The following is an 18,366-nucleotide window of genomic DNA, read 5'->3' on the forward strand; positions in this document are numbered from 1 at the left end:
GCCCTGAAGACTTGAGTTGAAATCTAGTTTTCACTCTCACTAGCCACTAGACCACTTAATTTTTTTCTCCAGTCTCCTAATCTATAAAATGGGGATAAAAAAGCAAGATCTTATAGGGTTGTTTTGAGGAATCAATCAGATAATGTAGTCAAAGTCCAATGGCATGATACCTGGCACACGTAAGAAATATTTTGGTATGTATATGTAATATATATAAAATGTATTTTTATGTATGATTTATATAGGAATTAAAGTTACCATGGCACAAAATAAACCATCAGCTAAGTATAACTCCCACTAAAGAAAGACTGTGGTAATATTCTTAAGCCTATGTTTTGAGTTTGAGATTGTCATACTTGAAGAAGCATAATCTCCTGTTGACAATACCGCAAGTTACTTCCACTGGGAAAGTTTATAAAGCCCAAAGGGATACAGTTATATGCAAGAGAAGGAATTTTCTTTGCCACAAACAAATGTGATTAAATCTATTTTAATACAGTGCTGACTTTATTATATTTTAAGAGTGAGATTGGTATTTTTGTGGTTCTAATTTTTTTAAAAGATAATTTTTATGCTCATACCCCTCAAAGGGAGGTAGTAATTGTTTTTATTGCTTACACCAGACTATGATCTGTGTACATCAATTACTAACGTTGGGATATCCCGATGTGGAAATTGATTATAACTGAGAGCCACCTGGTTAGCGTGCTTGCTCATCTTTAATCGATTGAGACTGCCTTTACTAATGTCTTACAAAGATTTTCTTTTTAACACGGGGCTCAAGAAAATAATTTTTCCTTTGATAAATGTTGAATGTGTTTATTGTAGAAAAAATCAGAAAATACTAAAAAATGAAAAATAAAAACAGATAAGTCACTTGTAATTTCACCCTGAGTGATAGCATGTAGTAACAGTGTTTTTTAACCTTACATTCTGTTTCTTTTTCTCTCCCCTCAAGATTCAAAATTGGTACTATATATTATAGAAACAGTTTTGTGTCATATATTTTAATTTAATATTATGTAATAAACATTTTTTCATAAAACTCCACCATTAGATGCAGCTTCATTGTTTATCCAATATTCTGTCTGGGGATATTTAGGTTGTTTAAAGCTTTTAAAAATTAAAAGAATGCAACAATGAATATCATTGCTTATAAATATTTGAATAAATTTTTGATGATTTCTTATGCTTGGATTTTGATGGACTAAACATAAAAAGGGAGGAGGATCCTATGGCACACAAAGAAAGATACTTAACAATGCCTTCATACCTGACCATAGCAGCCTGCGTAATGAATAAGGCTTGGAAAATCCTTAGAACAACTCAGTTCTGCAATGGCTTCTGTTTCGCTCACCATCCAGCGTACACACTCCAACTGACCATTCTAGATTTTAAAAAAGAAAGAAAGAAAGGTTCAAAGTAATTCAGGTTTGAAAAATACTTCAAAGTTGGTGATTTTACCAATTTTGGCTTTTATATCTGGCTTAACTTATTTATAATATAAAGATATCACCTCATGCACCATATTTCTGATTTGACTTTGCTAATAGCATAATTTTTACTTAAATACATTTTCATAATTTTAATCAGTTATTTTAAAATTACTTTGGTAGGTAAACTTTGCATACTATAAAATGTACATTTTTAACTGTATTGGCTAGTGAATTTTGACAAATATCTACACTTCTATAACTACGACTTCCATCAAGATATATAGAACATTTCCATCACCCCCAAAAGTTTTCTAGTACCCTTGGCTCTCTTCCCCCTCACCTTTGTCCCAGGCAACACTGATAAGATTTCTGTCCCAATAGATTAGTGTGTGTGCTCTTTTGTCTGGCTTCTTTCATTTAGCATGCCTTTGAGATTCATCCAAACTGCTGCTTGTATCAGTAATTGATCCCTTTTTTTTTGAGTTGGGAGTCTCACTCTGTCGCCCAGACTGGAGTGCAATGGCCGCTCCCAGCCACCGCAGCCTCGACCTGCTGGGCTCCGGCGATCCTTCCGCCTCAGCCTTCCAGTAGCTGGAACTACAGGCTTGCGCTACCACACCCGGCTAATTTTTGATTTATTGTAGAGATGAGGTCTCGCCAAGTTACCCAGGCAGGTCTCGAACCCATGGGCTCAGGCAATCCACTCACCTCAGCCTCCCAAAGGCGCGGGATTACAGGCTGAGCCACCAAGCCCGGTTTATCCCTTTCTTATTGCTGAGAAGTAGTCCCTCGTATCAATATCCCACACTTTGTTTATCTAGTAAGGTACTAATAGACATTGTTTCCATTTTCCAGTGTTTCCATTTGGGGAATATTATGAATAAAGTTGCTAGAAATTTTCTTTGTGAAGATATGTTTTTATTTCTCCTGGGTAAATATCTAGGACTGAAATTTCTGGGTCATATGATAGGTATATAGTTGACTTAATGAAAAGCTGTGAAACTGGTTTCCAAAGTGGTTAACCACTTTACACTACCACTAGCAATGTCTGAACATTCCAGTTGTTCCATAGCCAAGCTGACATGCGGTATTATCAGTTAATCAGTTATGCCTCAATGAAAGTTCACAAGATAGAGGGACTATTTTCCAATGCCCAAAGCATATTTGCTAATGAAAAATTAACAAATATTTTATTTGAAATAAAACAATTAACTATGTGGCCAGGTGAATCGTTTGTTTTTTGGGGTTTTTTTTTGAGTCAGAGTCTCACTCTGTCACCCAGCCTGGAGTGCAGTGGCATGCTTCTGGCCACTGCAGCCTAGACCTGCTGGGCTCTGGCAATCCTTCCACCTTAACCTTCCAAGTAGCCAGAACTACAGGTGCGTGCTACCATGCCCAGCTAATTTTTTTTTTTTTAATTGTAGAGACAAGGTCTCGCCAAGTTGCCTAGGGTAGGACTTGAACCCGCGGGCTCAGGCAATCCACTCACTTCGGCCTCCCAAAGTGCTGAGCCACCGAGCCCAGCCTAGGTGAATCTTTTAATCAACAAAATGGTCAAAAAAAATTTTTTAAAGAAAAATATTTGTATCACTTACAAATGATGAAACTATTGATACAAAAGGTAAAATATCCACAACTCTTGCATTTTTAAGAAAACCAACTCTCTTGTTCTTTAAAATCTTTAAAATAAAGAAGGCGCGTATAGTAAAGGCAGACAGAAAGAAAAGAGAGTAGGATTTTCTCAGAGTTTTTGTGGTGGTTTGTAAACGTAATTTTAAAAAAGCTATCAAATTTTTTAAAGCTTAAACTTCTCTCTCATCTTCAAACATTTATTGGACTATGACTGTCAGGCACCATGAGAGTTTCAAAAAGTCATCAAGACATGTAAAGTTACAATACAGCCCATACATATTTGTAGAAATTTTTCTCTACTACTTATAGTTGGACATATATACATAGTTATATACACACACATATGTATCTATAACAATATATATAACTATATGATATATATATATGTATGTGTATGTGTGTGTATGTGTGTGTGTGTGTGTGTGTGTGTGTGTGTAGTATTTAAAACCCTGACTCTGGAATGGATTTAAATCCTTAATCTGCCACTTAGTTACAAGACCTTGGACAAGTGACTTTCCCTCTCTGATCCTCAATTTCCTCATCTGTGAACTAGCAAGGATAATAGTAACTACCTCATAAAGTTACTACGATGATTAAATGAGATAAAGCATGTAAACTTATTACACAATACTTGTTACCTTCTACTATTAGATGCTCTATTAGATTTTCACAATAACTTTGTCAGACAAATGAGACATTCAATTACCTTCCTAGTTTGCATAGTGAGGAATTGTAGCACAGGTGAAAAAAGCTACAGTGGGGAGAAAGCCAGGGAAAGCTTCAGTGGGGGTAGCATTTGAGCTAGTAAACAGAATTATTTTCTCTTTCTTCATTTTACAATCCTAAAATTTAACTTCCCAAGGGAAAAAGTCTATTCTAAAAGCAAGACAAGGAGGTAATCAGCTCATTCTTTATCTTATCCTATTTGGATAATGGCACTGTCAACTATTCACATGTAGATTCTATTCTCTTGAGGTGTTTTTCCTGGGATGTTGGACTGTATAAGATGGCTCCCTGGTCTCCTGGCTTCTGGTTGGGTTTTGCTGATGGAGAGCAGGCACAGGATATCAGGAAAGAGGAATGAGTTTGAGGTCTCCCTCTATGGGGTTGCCATAGGCCTGCTGAGTCCCTCAAAAATTCAAAAGTCAGCCAGCCCTTTCTGTTCAGTCTTCTTGATCTCAGGTTCTTATAACCACTCTTTCCCCAGCCCCTTAAGGCTTTGGGGTGGTAACAATTTGTGTATGCCAAGTGTTTCCTACTACGATTAAAAAAACCCAACACACTCATACAATGCACATTATTCTCTCTGAGTGAAGAAAGGAATGAGAACCATAATGATCATTTACTAGGCAAGATGGTTTCTTTCTTTTTTTTTTTTTTTTTTTGAGTTGCAATCTCACTCTGTCACCCAGGCTGGAGGGCAGTGGCACGCTCCTGGCCACTGCAGCCTCGACCTGCTGGGCTCCAGGGATCCTTCCGCCTCAGCCTTCCAAGTAGCCGGAACTACAGGCAAGATGGTTTCTATAAATGGGTATTTACACAGAACAGAAGTGTGAGGTAATATTTCAATTTTTTTTTTTTTTTTGAGTTGGGGTTTAACTCTGTCGCCCAGGTTGGAATGCAGTGGCACTATCATTTCTCACCACAGCCTTGACCTTCTGGGCTCAGGCAATCCTTCCACCTCGGCCTTCTGAATAGCTGGGACTATACGTATGCCACATGCCTGACTAATTTTTTGTTTTTTGTTTTGAAGAGGCAAGGTCTTGCTATGTTGGCTGGGCTGGTATTGAACTCTTGGGCTCAAGCATTTCTCCTTCTTTGGCATCCTAAAGTGCTGGGATTACAGGTGTGAGCTACTGTGTCCAGCCCATTTCTGTTTTTTTTTTTTTTTTGAGTTGGAGTCACTCTGTCACCCAGGCTGGAGTGCAGTGGCACACTCACGACCACCCCAGCATCAACTTGCTGGGCTCCGGTGATCCTTCCACTTCAGCCTTCCAAGTAGTCAGAACTACAGGCGTGTGCTACCACACCTGGCTAATTTTTTAATTTATTGTAGAGATGAGGTCTTGCTAAGTTGCCCGGGCTTGTCTCAAACTCATGGGCTCAGGCAATCCACTCGCTTGGGCCTCCAAAAGTGCTGGGATCCCAGGCTCAGTTACTGAGCCCGGCCTCTGATTTTAATAATGTAAATCTTTTCTCTCTCTCTTTCTGTCTTTTGGTCAGGCTAACTAAATTAAAGGTTTACCAAATTTTCAAAATATTTTCATAGAACCAAACTTTGTGTTGTTGATTTTCTCTATTATTCTTCTATTCTCTATTTCATTTATTTTTACAAATTTCCTTCCTTCAGCTTACTTTGGATTTAGTTTGTTCTTCTTTTGCTAATATCCTAAGGTGAAAAAGTAGGCTATTGATTTGAAATTTTTCTCCTCCTTGTTTCCTTCTCTTCCTCCTCTTAATATAGACATTTCTAGTTATAAATCTCCCTCTAAGTACTGACTTCACTGCAGCCTGTAGGTTTTTATTTGTTCTATTCTACTTTCCATCCATCTGCAGATAGTTTCTAATTTCCTTTACGACTTCTTCTTTGACACATTGATGATTTTGGAGCACAATCTCACATATTTATGAACATCCAGATTTCCTTACGTTATTGATTTCTAATTGCATTCTCTTATGTTTGAAGGACATAACTTTATATTTCAGTCCTTTTAAATTTATTGAGAATTGTGCTACAGCCTAACGTGTTTTATCCTGGAGAATGTTCCATGTGCACTTGAGAAAAATGTGTGTTCTGCTATTGATGGGCAGAGGGTTCTATTAGATGTCTGTTAGGTTTAGTTATTCAAGAAGGCAACATTTAAAATAAATTAAATGCTGTTAGAAAGGAAGAAGGAAACATTATATCACTACTGTGAGTTTGAAAACAGTATCACTTGCCATAAATAAAAATACCTAGAAAACAAAAATGTTATTAAATTCTAGCAGGAGATTTTTGTCTGCCAAAGTCTCTGGGCCTGGAGTCATTCGCATGTTAAAAAGGAATGTCAGTTAAGGTTATGTGTTTGAAGTCATGTTATCACCAGCCTGACACTTTGCCTTTGGGCTTAATTAGAAGGATTGAATGAGAAATAAAAAGGAAATTAAGGTTATTTTATTGCAAGTCTGTTTAGCTCCTAAAATAATTTCTTTTGCTGGCCTCATTTTAGAAAACAGACTGTTCTCACCTTTTAGAAATCTTTCTTTCCAATTACTTTGCTTAATCATTTCTAAAGGAAATCCAATAATGCCCTGAACTCCCACAGTATCTACTCTTGGGTCCCCCACAAGTACTCAATAAATTCTGTATGTAGCTGGCAGAATTTATTAGGTTCCATTTAAGGAGTTTAAGAGTAGGGGAGAGAAGTTCTTAGGTCCTCATATAACTTCAAAGCCCTTTTTCTCAGGTAATTTTTAAAATTTGATACCTTATCTCTGACTCTGCTTTCTGTCAGCCAAGTCATATTATCTGAGCAACTTCTGTCTATGTATACCAAGTTTGTCTTTAATGACAGCAGGGCTCTTGAAACCGTGCTTAATGAGGTAAAACACTACCAGTTGGTTACTGGTACTCAAAACAAGGTCCTAAAACAGAAGAATGATGACTTCTTAGAACTCTCTTTATATCATCAATGTTTATCAAAATATACAGAAGGGACTGAGGTAGAACATGTACCAGGACAGATTCTAAACAGGGTGGCACTTGTTATCAAATATTTGAATTTACTGTTTTTGTAAATTTTAGATTAAATAAATAGAAGAAAACTTACATTTCTCAAATCACTATCTAGAAGTAAAGTAGGAAAAGCTTGAGACTAAATCTCTAAAAGCTTTTGAGTCTTATGGGCTTGAAATCTTTTCCATTTAAACAAATGAAAATAAAATTTTTAAAAAATTGCTGAAGTCTGCACACTGATTGTTTGATATCATATTGACTAGAGGAACTGAAGAGTGAATAAACACTTTATATGGTTCCCACAGAAGGCATTTATGCTGAAGGCTGACTTAGTGGTCACGAAGTTTCTTTTATGCCCTCCTACTCAGAGATTTTTAATCTATCAAAACAAACACTAGGACACATAAATTAATTTAAAAGATGTTTTCATCCACTAATAGGAGATATTCAATAATTTACCATTAGTCAGGAAGACTTTTTTTTTTAGTAGGAGTCTCACTCTGTCATCACCCAGGCACACTCATGGCCACTGCAGCCTCGACCTGTTGGGCTCAGGCGATGCTTATGCCTCAGTCTTCCAAGTAGCTGGAACTACAGGCGTGTGCTACCACGCCTGGCTAATTTTTGATTTATTGTAGAGACGAGGTCTTGCCAAGTTGCCCGGGCGGGTCTTGAACCCACAGGCTCAGGCAATTCACTGGCCTTGGCCTCCCAAAGTGCTGGGATTATAGGCTGAGCTAATGGGAACTGTATATTTTTAAACATTAAAACAGTAAGGCAAATCTCAACACTCATTGGCATTGCAAGGATACTTTATTCATCATCAACAAAGGCTATTAATGACCATACCCAACCCCTGTGTTCCCACAGGACTCAGTCATAGCACTATATCTGCCATTCTGTACTTACTGAAAACTTACCTGTCTTACCCAGCAGCTATCAGCTCCTTGAAAGCAGGGACTATGATTTATTCAAATCTGCATTGCCAGCACCTAACACAGTGCTTGATAAACTTGGTATACATCATTGAGCTAAATTGTATTAAACTTCAACTTCACATTTGACTTCTTTCTTCATGATGGCTGTCTACAGTTTAGCTCTTAATTTGACATACTATCATTCACAACCAAAGGAAAATGATATCCACAAGGGTCACAGATTTCTTATTTTATTTGAAAAAATTATTTTCTATAATATTTTTGAAGTCATCCCTTAGTCGTTACTTTGCCTAATTAAGCAAAATTAAATAAAACAGAAAATATTTTTAATATATAAAAGAGCTCAATGGTCAACAAATTAATAATGCAAAAAATCAGGTTTGCACAAAAAATATATTAGATGTAGGACAGCAACTGATTGTTTTTCAAATGTAACATATTCCTCAGGGAATTCACAAGTAGGTTTCTTTAACAAGTTTCCCTCATCAATTTCAACACAATTTTATCTTAAAAAATTAGGATTATTCAACTTTTAGAAAATACAACTCTTAGGTAAATCAAAGTTCATAGGCAGAAGCATAGATGTACTGCATTTCTCTGAACTTCACTTCTGGCTTTTTAATAAATATAACTGAATTCTATATTTATTTGTAAAGATCTCAAAAGTAATTTAGTTTAACAGCTAATCTTCTAGTGATGTATTATATGTTTCAGAGGCACTTACTGCAGTGCTGTAAAGGTACATATTCTCTATTATCACAGTTTCTAGCTTTTAACTCTCTCCCAGTTGACCTTGATTTGTGGAGTTTTTAACAGAGAGTATACTACACTTTGTAAGAGCTAAACTCGAACTTGGCACTCATAGTCTAAACAACTCTCGATACTGAAAACATCTAAACTTCAGATGTGATGAAAGCATCTCTTAAAACATACCTTTTCCTCATTTGTCCTGCTCATGATTCTCACATTGAAAAAAAAAGTCTCTGATAGATCCAGATGTAGTTATGAATCTGAATTGCAATCATCATGAAGAACAAAAGTTCTCAGAACCACAACATATCATTTTATTTTCTCTTTGTTAGCTTATTTGAAGTTTACCCTCACTGGATAAAAAATTTAAAATGTAGTCTCCAAATCTCAAAGCTAGTGACTGAAATGACTAATCTCCTAAATGCAATATGTTCATTTGCTGTGTACTTGACAAATCATTCTCCTCTCTCTCCCTTCCAATACTTTAGCTCACAAAGACTTTAAAATAGAAATCCAACTTCTAGCTGTGGAGGGCCCAGCCCCCAACCAGTCACCTTGATGGCCAGGCCTGCTGGAGTCAACTTCTCGGTGTTGCGCTCATTGAGGCAATCTTCTCCCATCAAAGAAGTGAGGTGCTGTAGACATTCAGCGTGTCCCTGTGATGCGGCAATGTGCAACAGATTGTTCCCATTTTCGTCATGAATTTTATCTAGATTGTCTGCAGCTAGGTGTGGCTGTACAAATAGATTAGAAAACCTAAGTCAATAAATCAGAACAAGATGCTGTGGGGGTTTTGCTCTGGGCACTGGGAAGAAGAAATGAGCTTCCAGAAGCTCCGGTGGCAGCCATGGGGATCGAATAAGCCAGAGCTCCTTGCCGCTAATTTTTGTTATAATATGCTTTAGAACATGAGTTCTCAAGAGACAGATCTTCACATGAGACATGGAAACAGGGCTAGGGCCAGTGAGCAGTGGAGGCTTTTAGCTGGCTTTCTAAACAACTGTAATGACATGTATGGTAACCTGTCAGTCTCCTCCACTCGACTGTGAAGTCCTTGAAGGCCGGGGTTGGGTTTTAATTCCCTACTGTAAGTTCGCTGAATGAACAGACTGCTGGTCTCCACTTGTTTTCGTTGCCTTGAATTGTAGAGAACTTGCTTTGCCCGCAAAGTACATGATGCCTGCTGCTACTAGTTCTCTCCTAGGGATCTCTAGTCACTGTCATCGAACAACCTCTTGGGGGTATCTGGAGCTACATACTTTTGGTTTTCTCATTTGCGTGAAATTCAGTTCCCTGACTAAGAACTGGTTGATAGAGACTGTTGGGTGAATGAGAGATGTTAGCATTTGGGAAACATAAAAACACAGGAAAGACAGAAAGGTTTGTACCAAAGATAATTAGAGGGGAAGAGCCAGGAAGATGGAAAAGACATTTTCAGGAGAAAAAAAATTACTACTTTATTTGGTCAAATTACTCAATTATATCATGCTATTATAACAATACTTGTGACAATAGACCACATACACTGTACTTATCAATCTATGGCTTTACATTAAGTAAAACCACATTGCTAAGATGCCATGATTTTCTTGAATGAGACTTTAATTAGCATCCTAGTATGAGCCCAGACTTGCTACTGTTTGATCCAAGTCTGCAAGTCAGAAAAGAAGAATGCGGGCAGATGGAGTGCTATTTCAGTTTAGCTCTTTCTAAGCCTAAGCAGAACAGACGTTTCTTACATCATGCTACTCTGTGTCTGGAGTCTTTGGAAAAGCTTCTTCATGCTCCCTAGACATGCAGAGCTGGAACTAAGTAAAAACTCCATGTGGGTCAGAGGGCAATCAAGCTCTTGAGTAAGCGTCTATCTGCAAAAGCTTTTCAAACATCCTGGTCCAACTCTTCTGAATAATGATCAGGATAAAACAGAAGACCCTCTGTTCACATATCTGGCAGGTCCACCATCAGCAAGAAACTGACATCCTCACAAATAACTAAGTGAGAGCTTTGGGAACCATTTGAAAAGCAAAAAGAGAAAGACATTAAGATTCAAGTTAAAGAAAGTGCTGGGCTCTCTTTGTTTTGTTTTTGTTTCAGATTAAGAGTCTTTTTTCCAGTTGAATTCATGCAAAGTTAAAATGAAATAAGACTTCCTTTATAGCTATTTGTTTTCCTTGTATTAACCTCCTAACTTTTAATTTTAAAACTCAAAAGGTCACATCTCCCAACTTAAGCCATAAGTAAAGATTAAACAAGAACCAAAACAAATGTACCATCGTTCTGTTACTAATGAGCTGATAAAAATGGAGTCTCTAGATTATTTATATATATACTGAACTAGGTTATACCTACCAGGAGCGAAATCTGTCCTTCTTTAACGATGTTCAAGATGCTTTTTACTTTTTTCAGATACTCACTCCTTTCTTCTGGGCCTTGGGAACTAGTCCAGTTCAGGCCACTGACCTGCTCTTCTGGTTTGGTTTCTGCTGCTGAGGATTGCAGATTGAAGGCCCTGAGCTGGCAGTCTGGCATTGTTTTCTCAACTTTTCGACCATGTGGATCACTAAAGGTCTTGTTTAGGAAGTCTTTACTCTGGTTTTCAGGCTCATAGGCAGAGCTACATTTAGCCAGAGGAGGCGAGCTCTCAGGTTCTTCAGTGGAGAGCTTGTGCTGGTCCCGGATGACAGTTGATGCTTTTTTCAAGTGAGGACTTTTCACGGGAGAAAGAACACAAAATGGTGCCATGTTGGATGGCAAGTTCTCAGCACTTCCTGTAGAGCAAGCTTTACCAGAAAGGCCATTGATGGTTGTGCATAAACCCAAAATTCTTTTTTCTGAAGTCACCTTGGTAAAGGAGGCAAGCTGTTGACTGGATTTAATGTAAGGCACATCCAGAATCTCATCCATGTCGAGGTCATAGTGCTCCAGTTCTCCCAGTGAGGTGCTGGGTTCAGAGCTCTTACCTGGTGGGCCACCCGCTCCGTCTCCGGGGCTGAGCTCTTCAGGCTGGGGGCTCGGGTCAGACTCACCCCCTTTCTGGTACTCCACTTTCTGGTTCTTTTGGTCATCACTTTCATTGTTCTCCAGAGCCTCTGGCTGATGTTTCAGTGGGGAAACCCGCTTCACTGGGCGGAACTTACTGTACACATCAGCAATTCCTGTGGGCTTTTGTGTGTTTGTAATAAGAGTTGAGACGCCACAATTCCAGCTAGAGTTAGAAACTGTTTTTAAAAAAATTAAGAGAAGACTATTAAATTGGAAGGCTGAACATATCTTGGCTATACAGGCAGAAATGGTCCAATCAAGCTACGTTCAAATTCAGCCCCTGTGTACGGGGATGACATAGAGAAAATACATATCCATAAAACAAACAATTCATAATTATTATTGGAAAACTATGAATGATAAAAGAAAGTTATGACATACTGACTTAAAATTAATTAAATTAATAATAATAGTAAAAAGCAGACAGCTAAGAAAAACAAACCCAGAGAGATATTTAGGTTTATTCCCTGAATAGATCAACCTCTCTGGCAATATTTCTATATTTGTGATCACCCTGAAAAATAGGAATAGAAGATAAGATCTTCTGTGTTAAATGAACTTCCAAACTAATTTAAAGAGAAAAGATATATATAGACACAGAAGCACGTACCTATATACACACACCCCTAGTGCTTAAGAAGTCCCATATATAGAAAGGGTAAATTATTTCATATTGAGCAAACTCAAACTGTAACCTATTTAGTGACTCACTAGGTGTCCCATTAAGTGGCTCAGGGAAAGAACAGAAAGGAATTTAGTGGTCAGGGGTTGAAAGGATCATGGGAAATAAGTCATGGTTGTGTTAATCCCACTTTGGACAAAGCATCCTAGTCAACCATCATGATGCAGGGGCATTTCATGGTGTTTTCTGACATACGACACAGCAACTAATATACTAACACATCACACCAGAGTAGGTTTTTTGTTTGTTTGTATTTGTTTTTAAAAAAGATGGAATGCTGCCCTCCTTTGTTGAGAAAGCTGAGAACAAACAGGAGAAGAAAGTTGTAAAGAGAGAAATAAGTAGGCAGAGTAGTAGGTTTTTCTTCTTATTTCTGTGCAAAGTTTAGATAAAGATTGTGTGTTGCTTTGCATTTAAGGGAGTGTCTACTTGAGGTGGAGTGAAAAGTGAAACAGCCAGACACATCTGGAGGTGAAAGATCAGAAGAACCACCTCCTCCCAGTTAGCTTCGCATGAGAGGCCACCTGGTACCTCCTCCTGGGCCAAACAGATGGAGCAACAACAGTTTTCTCAGCCATGACAATGTGGCTTCCTCTTTGGGACACTCCTCTGCTAGACAACAGATGACCCAGCACCCTTGGAAATTTGCAGGCCACTGATTTATGCGTTCCTAATCCCTTGTTATTTAGTTTCACTACTCCCCATCAAAGGTGTGAGATTTCAGGGCATGCCCTCCAAATAGGGACCTCCCATCTATCTTGGCTCTTCTGAAACAACAGGTGGGAAGTATTTAACTCCAAAGTGTGTGTGTGTGTGTGTGTGTGTGTGTGTGTGTGTGTGTGTGGTGTGTGTGTGTTCTTTGCTATTGGGCACAACCAAAGGGGGGGGGCATGAGATGGATGTGTGCTTAGGTCTGTAACTTCTGCAAGAGCCCCTGGCTATGACTGATTCTTGGGTGAAAGGGGCATTCACATTATTAAATTTCCCTAAATTTAAACCACTGACTCTTCTTCTTCCTGCTGGGTTTGGTTCTAAAAGGATTCAGAGTCGTTCTGGAACCAAGCTAAGGGGGTGAGAGTGAGTGTTCTGAGCCTAAATGCTATATAACTGTCAGCGAGTTCTTTCCCCAAAAATGACCACAATTTTGCATGAGGTTTCAGAGGGTCTGCACTATGCAGCTCACCTCTCAGATCTTCCTGGCTCTGGCATTTTAGAATTTAAGAAAAGAGTACTATGAGCTGTGGAGGAAGGGCTGGATTCTCTCCAGTAAGTAATGTATAACAGAGAATGTTCCAGAAGGGAAGGAAGGTGTCTAGATGGTCTGAGGATGCTGCTTTTCTTCCCTTTTGTTGGCTCTAGGTCTTAGAGTGTTACACAGTGTTTGGCACAGAGCAGACAATTAACAAATGCTAGCATGTGAATTTGAATCTCACTTTGCACAACACATTAAATCTTTTAAAATGCACAAAGTGCATCCTTCTGAGGGATTTACAGTTTAATTTCACAGGATAAAAAAGTCCTGTTAATAAACTCAGAGGAGTGATAATCACCAGTAAGAGCTAGATTTTCTCAAGTTATTTATGAAATGTAAATATGCAAAGGCAAAGACTAATTCCAGTTGGTCCTTTATAAATTTAAAAGTCTTCTATCTTTTATATGTCCTTTCTCTCTAAAAATGTAAAGCCATGAAAAATTAATGTCTGCCAGAAATTTCTGCCAAGATTTTTTCTCTTTCTTTCAAGAACACATGGTCACTTATTCAAAGCAGCAGAGAGATAGTGGACATAGAGTTTATAAAATATAAATATGCCCTTAATTTTATTCATTGATTTTCTGAAAAACTTTTATCACGAACAGCAACAGAAAACAGCAATAACAAATATATTTATAGACATTTCTGAGATACATAGTATTAGGTATGATATTTGCTAATATTTTGCCAGTTACCTTTATTTTTTGGGATCTTCTAGAAAATGTGCATCTCAGAATGTAATAAAATTTTAAAAGCCACATAACTTAGTAGGTTGATACAACGAGTGCATTGTACCAATATATTTATCTATTATATGAGGTCGTGGGTTCAAAGGGCTACTCTTTTATGTTGGTTTTATTTACATGTGAAATTTTTTCCAAGTGATACAGGGAAATGGATAACATATGTTTCCCAGCTGTTTTGTTCTGACAGGAGCCATTAAGAACACTGTATGAAAATGAATTCTGTCTGAGTCTTATGAAAACAGTTCTTTCCACAGAAGAGTCTAGAAACTGAAGAAGGAGTATCAATAATTAGGCTTGTTGTCCCTTTACTTCCTCAAACCTATGATTCTTTTTTAGGTTGGGGGTGAGATCTGTGCTTTCTTGTCTATATGTTGACTGTCAAGAAAAAAGAAGTCATGAAAAATAGATGATTTAATGAGTTTTTCATAAAGGCTCCAATTTATTGCCATATCATATACTTGGATGATAAGAGCAGCAATTTTATGCTAGACACAAAACTCAAAATTCAATTAGTTTATTGCTCTTAAGATAAGCAAATGCACATTTTAAGAACAACACAGAAAAAGGGCTATTGATGACTGGTAAGATTTTCATTTTCACTTCTTCACATCTACCAAAAATTTCACTCATATCGTTACTCTAGATCAATACTATAATGAATTTCTTATCATACCATATCTTATCACTCCACATTCTTATTAAAGAAGAAAAGTGCAGACTATAATTATTAGGAAGATTTTTGAGGCTAAATTTGCTTTCTGGAAATCATGAATAAATTCTTCATATGTTAACAAAATATAACTCCCTGAAAATTTTATCTTTTTTTAGATCTTTACAAACTCCATGAGAACAGGATCTGAGTGTAATTTATCTCTCTGTCCCTCAAAGCATCCAGAAAACTGCTTTACATAAGTAGGTTCTTAATGACTTTTTGGTTGAATGGGTTCATATTTAACATCTGAAGAAAGTAAACATGTCTAATAAGCTTTAAACCTGTCTACCTGATTATGTCACAAATTTTCTAAAATGGTCAGCAAGTAAATGGACATGCATTTGTTGCTGACTTATAGGCCACAATTATCTCTTTCAATCTAGCTGGCATTTGGAATGTCTCTGAGCTTCAGCAAGGTTATTTTCAATTGTCTGCTGACCATCACACTTAGCTATTTATTCAACAAGCACTGAATTCAGGCCTAGCATCTGCATGGATTCCTACTAGGCAGCATGTTCCAAGCCAGGGGCTGTATCTGTCTCCACCCTTGCCCACTTCCTCCCTCTCCCATCTTCACCTACACATCCATATTCTACTCCTCTTCCATAAACTTATTGCTGGTGACCCTGGCCTGAATAACCGCAGCACTACTCGTGCAGTCTCCCAAGGAATTCATCTCCAAGGCATCCTTGACCCTTCTCTTTCTTTGACCCCTGCCCTTCGTTTCTCAGGCACCATGTCCTGCTGTGGCCTTATCCTTAATCCTTCTTAAATCCAGGCCCTCTTCTTCAGACTTACCAAACCGACTGGGCCATACCAGGACCCTCTCCCACAGTCTCTGCAAGGTTTTCCCTGCTTCCCTTGGTCTCTTTTTCCAGTCCTGAGCTACCTGTCTTCAATAAGTCTAATTTTGTCACTCAAAATTAACTCAAATATTAATACCTCAGGGTGTCCTGAAACAATATTTCCCCACATGTGTAAATGCACATCCCTGCAGCATCTAAGATGGCATACAGGAATCATGCTAGGTATCCCTGATTTATGGAGTATAAATGCTATTCACCTGGCAAGCCCTTTCTCCCTCCTAATTCACTTAAGGAGTCTTACTTTGATGCTAGATTGAATTTAACTCCTCTCCAAAACTTACAATCCCTCTTTAGAATAATGGGACCGCAGGGCCCAGGCTCAGAGCCTTTCATGAACAAAGAATTAACAGGAATGTTTTATGTTCATCACATTCATTTTAATGATGACCTTGAATTTATTGCAAGTGACATTGGTTTTTTATTTACAACCACAGTGACATCAAGTTTCTTTTAAATACAAACATGTTTAAAAGTAAGGTGTCAAGCTGGGCTCGGTGGCTCATCCTGTAATCCCAGTGCTTTGGGAGGCCGAGGTGAGTGGATTGCCTGAGCCCGTGGGTTCGAGAGCCGCCTGGGCAACTTGGCGAGCCCTCATCTCTACAATAAATCAAAAACTAGCCAGGCGTGGTAGCGCGCGCCTGTAGTTCCAGCTACTTGGAAGGCTGAGGCGGAAGGATCGTCAGAGCCCAGCAGGTCGAGGCTGCAGTAGCCGGGAGCAGCCACTGCATTTCAGTCTGGGTGACAGAGTGAGACTCCAACTCAAAAAAGATAAAAAATAAAAAAATAAAGTAAGGTGTCTTAGAAAAATATATTAAATAAACAATAGTACAAGAGGCACACAGGCAAAATATAACAAAGGTAGACCTTGGATATGATAATACATGTTGTGGAAATAATACTTAAATTACTAGATTTGGGAAACCTGACTTTCAGGATGATAGCTAAATTCTTTATAGCATATGTAGTAGTTATTTTACTCATTTTCTAATTTAACTTCTCATCGCAGCACTTATGATTCCCAAATCACTGTTTCCCCCCGTATCTCCACTGTTAAATTCACCCTTTCTGGGTGAATTCACTGTGTTCTCCCTTCATCGCTCCTGCCTTTGGACTTGTTCTCCCTTTCCCTTGCCGTCTTCCCTGCCTGGGATTCATGCCCGTCTCACAAGATTCTATTCAGGTGTCACGTTTCAGTTCACATCCTCTGACTCTCCCTGACGATACCTGTACCTACCTAGAACTGGACATCTCTGAAGTTCTGTTCACTCATGCAGCTGTCTCACCTTCTCCTCTCAGAGAACCTCCTTGGGTTTATAACCAGGCCTTTGTCTAGCACAGTACCTTGAGGATATTGAGGATCAGTAGCTTAATCTTTCAAAGAATGAATAACTGAAGAGAGGAGGGAAGGGAGGAGGGAGGCAGAAAGAAAAGAAGGAAGAGAGAAAGAGAGGGAGAGAGGAAGGAGGAAGGAAGGAAGGAAGGAAGGAAGGAAGGAAGGAAGGAAGGAAGGAAGGAAGGAAGGAAGGGACTATGCCAGAACAAAACTGCAAAGTATAGTAAATAAATAAGAGTCTTCTCACAATGAGTCACTCTTGCCATATTTCGGGCACACCAACTGTGACAAATACTTCAAAGACAGCGTTAGTGAGCTATTGATGGTGTTCAGACATTTAGAGACTGTGCTGCATATTGAAGTATTTTCATCTATTTCCTATGACAAGTTCTAAGCCTCAGTTTCCTCATCTGTAGAATGAAGGGGTTAAACTATACAATTGCTAAGACCTGACGCATTCCTGCATTTCTATGACTATACGGAATGTCTACAAATCACAGGGCACTTTACTGTGAGTGACTCACTATGAAACACTATAATTCTCCTGGATCCGTGTCTTTCACTAGATCCTCACAAATTTATAATTATGAGGCTAAGCTGATTGCTGACACAGAACAACTCTTTGGCTCTTAGGACTGATAAATTAGTATTTTCTTAGGAAGATAATGTACAGTTTGCTGTTGCAATAGTGGATCCAATTTTCAAGACCAAACGTCAATGCTGGCTCCCAATGCTGGCCTATTTATTTTGCTTCTAAATATGGCATTACATGTCCATAATAGAAAATTAGCTTGAGACATCAAGAAGAGAAAGAAAGGGGGTGTATCTTTAGGGTGAAATAGTGCTCCCCTGCTGTTTTTTGTTAAAAGTTACATGGATTTTATTTTCCATGAGAAACAGAGTGGTCAACTTTAGCTGTATTTGCCTTAACATGGACATAATAGTACACTCCTCATCTATGGCTATGGGAGACCTAGGCACCTTCAAGGATACACCGCCTAAGTTCTCTAATGTTCTATTTCTTTCCACGTTCACACTGAAGGGAGGGATGTTATGAAAGATTAGGAGTGTCGATGTTAGAGTCAGGAGTTTGCTTAATCCTATGTAACCTGAAACCCGTGGTGGATCCACTTAGTGCAGACGCTTCAGGTTTTGTGAGAAGTGATGACAGATAGCTCATTCAAATCTCTTGACAACACGAAAAGAAGGGTATGGAGTCTGAGTGAGGGTGACTTGCTCGTTTCTCCTCTGTATTGCCCTTA

The 18,366-nt window shown here is 38.4% G+C and overlaps 1 protein-coding gene across 8 annotated transcripts in view; it reads right to left on the reverse strand.

The window, feature by feature from the left end:
• Positions 1-18,366, reverse strand: part of SNCAIP (synuclein alpha interacting protein) — an 81,633-nt gene that overhangs the window by 35,535 nt on the left and 27,732 nt on the right. For 3 of the 8 annotated variants that reach the window (XM_021706528.1, XM_008073180.1, XM_021706529.1), the window contains one exon: positions 1,274-1,387. The exons of 1 other annotated variant lie outside the window; for it this stretch is intronic. In XM_021706528.1, the coding sequence (XP_021562203.1) occupies positions 1,274-1,387 (114 nt within the window). Of the gene's footprint in view, positions 1-1,273; positions 1,388-9,025; positions 9,206-10,820; positions 11,690-18,366 lie in introns of all 8 variants that reach the window. 4 more of the 8 variants (XM_008073179.2, XM_008073178.2, XM_021706526.1 and 1 more) reach the window with 3 other exon arrangements.

This window comes from Carlito syrichta, unplaced genomic scaffold (genome assembly GCF_000164805.1).
Source record: "Carlito syrichta isolate Samal-C Ts95f unplaced genomic scaffold, Tarsius_syrichta-2.0.1 Scaffold315711, whole genome shotgun sequence".
Classification (NCBI taxonomy): domain Eukaryota; kingdom Metazoa; phylum Chordata; class Mammalia; order Primates; family Tarsiidae; genus Carlito; species Carlito syrichta.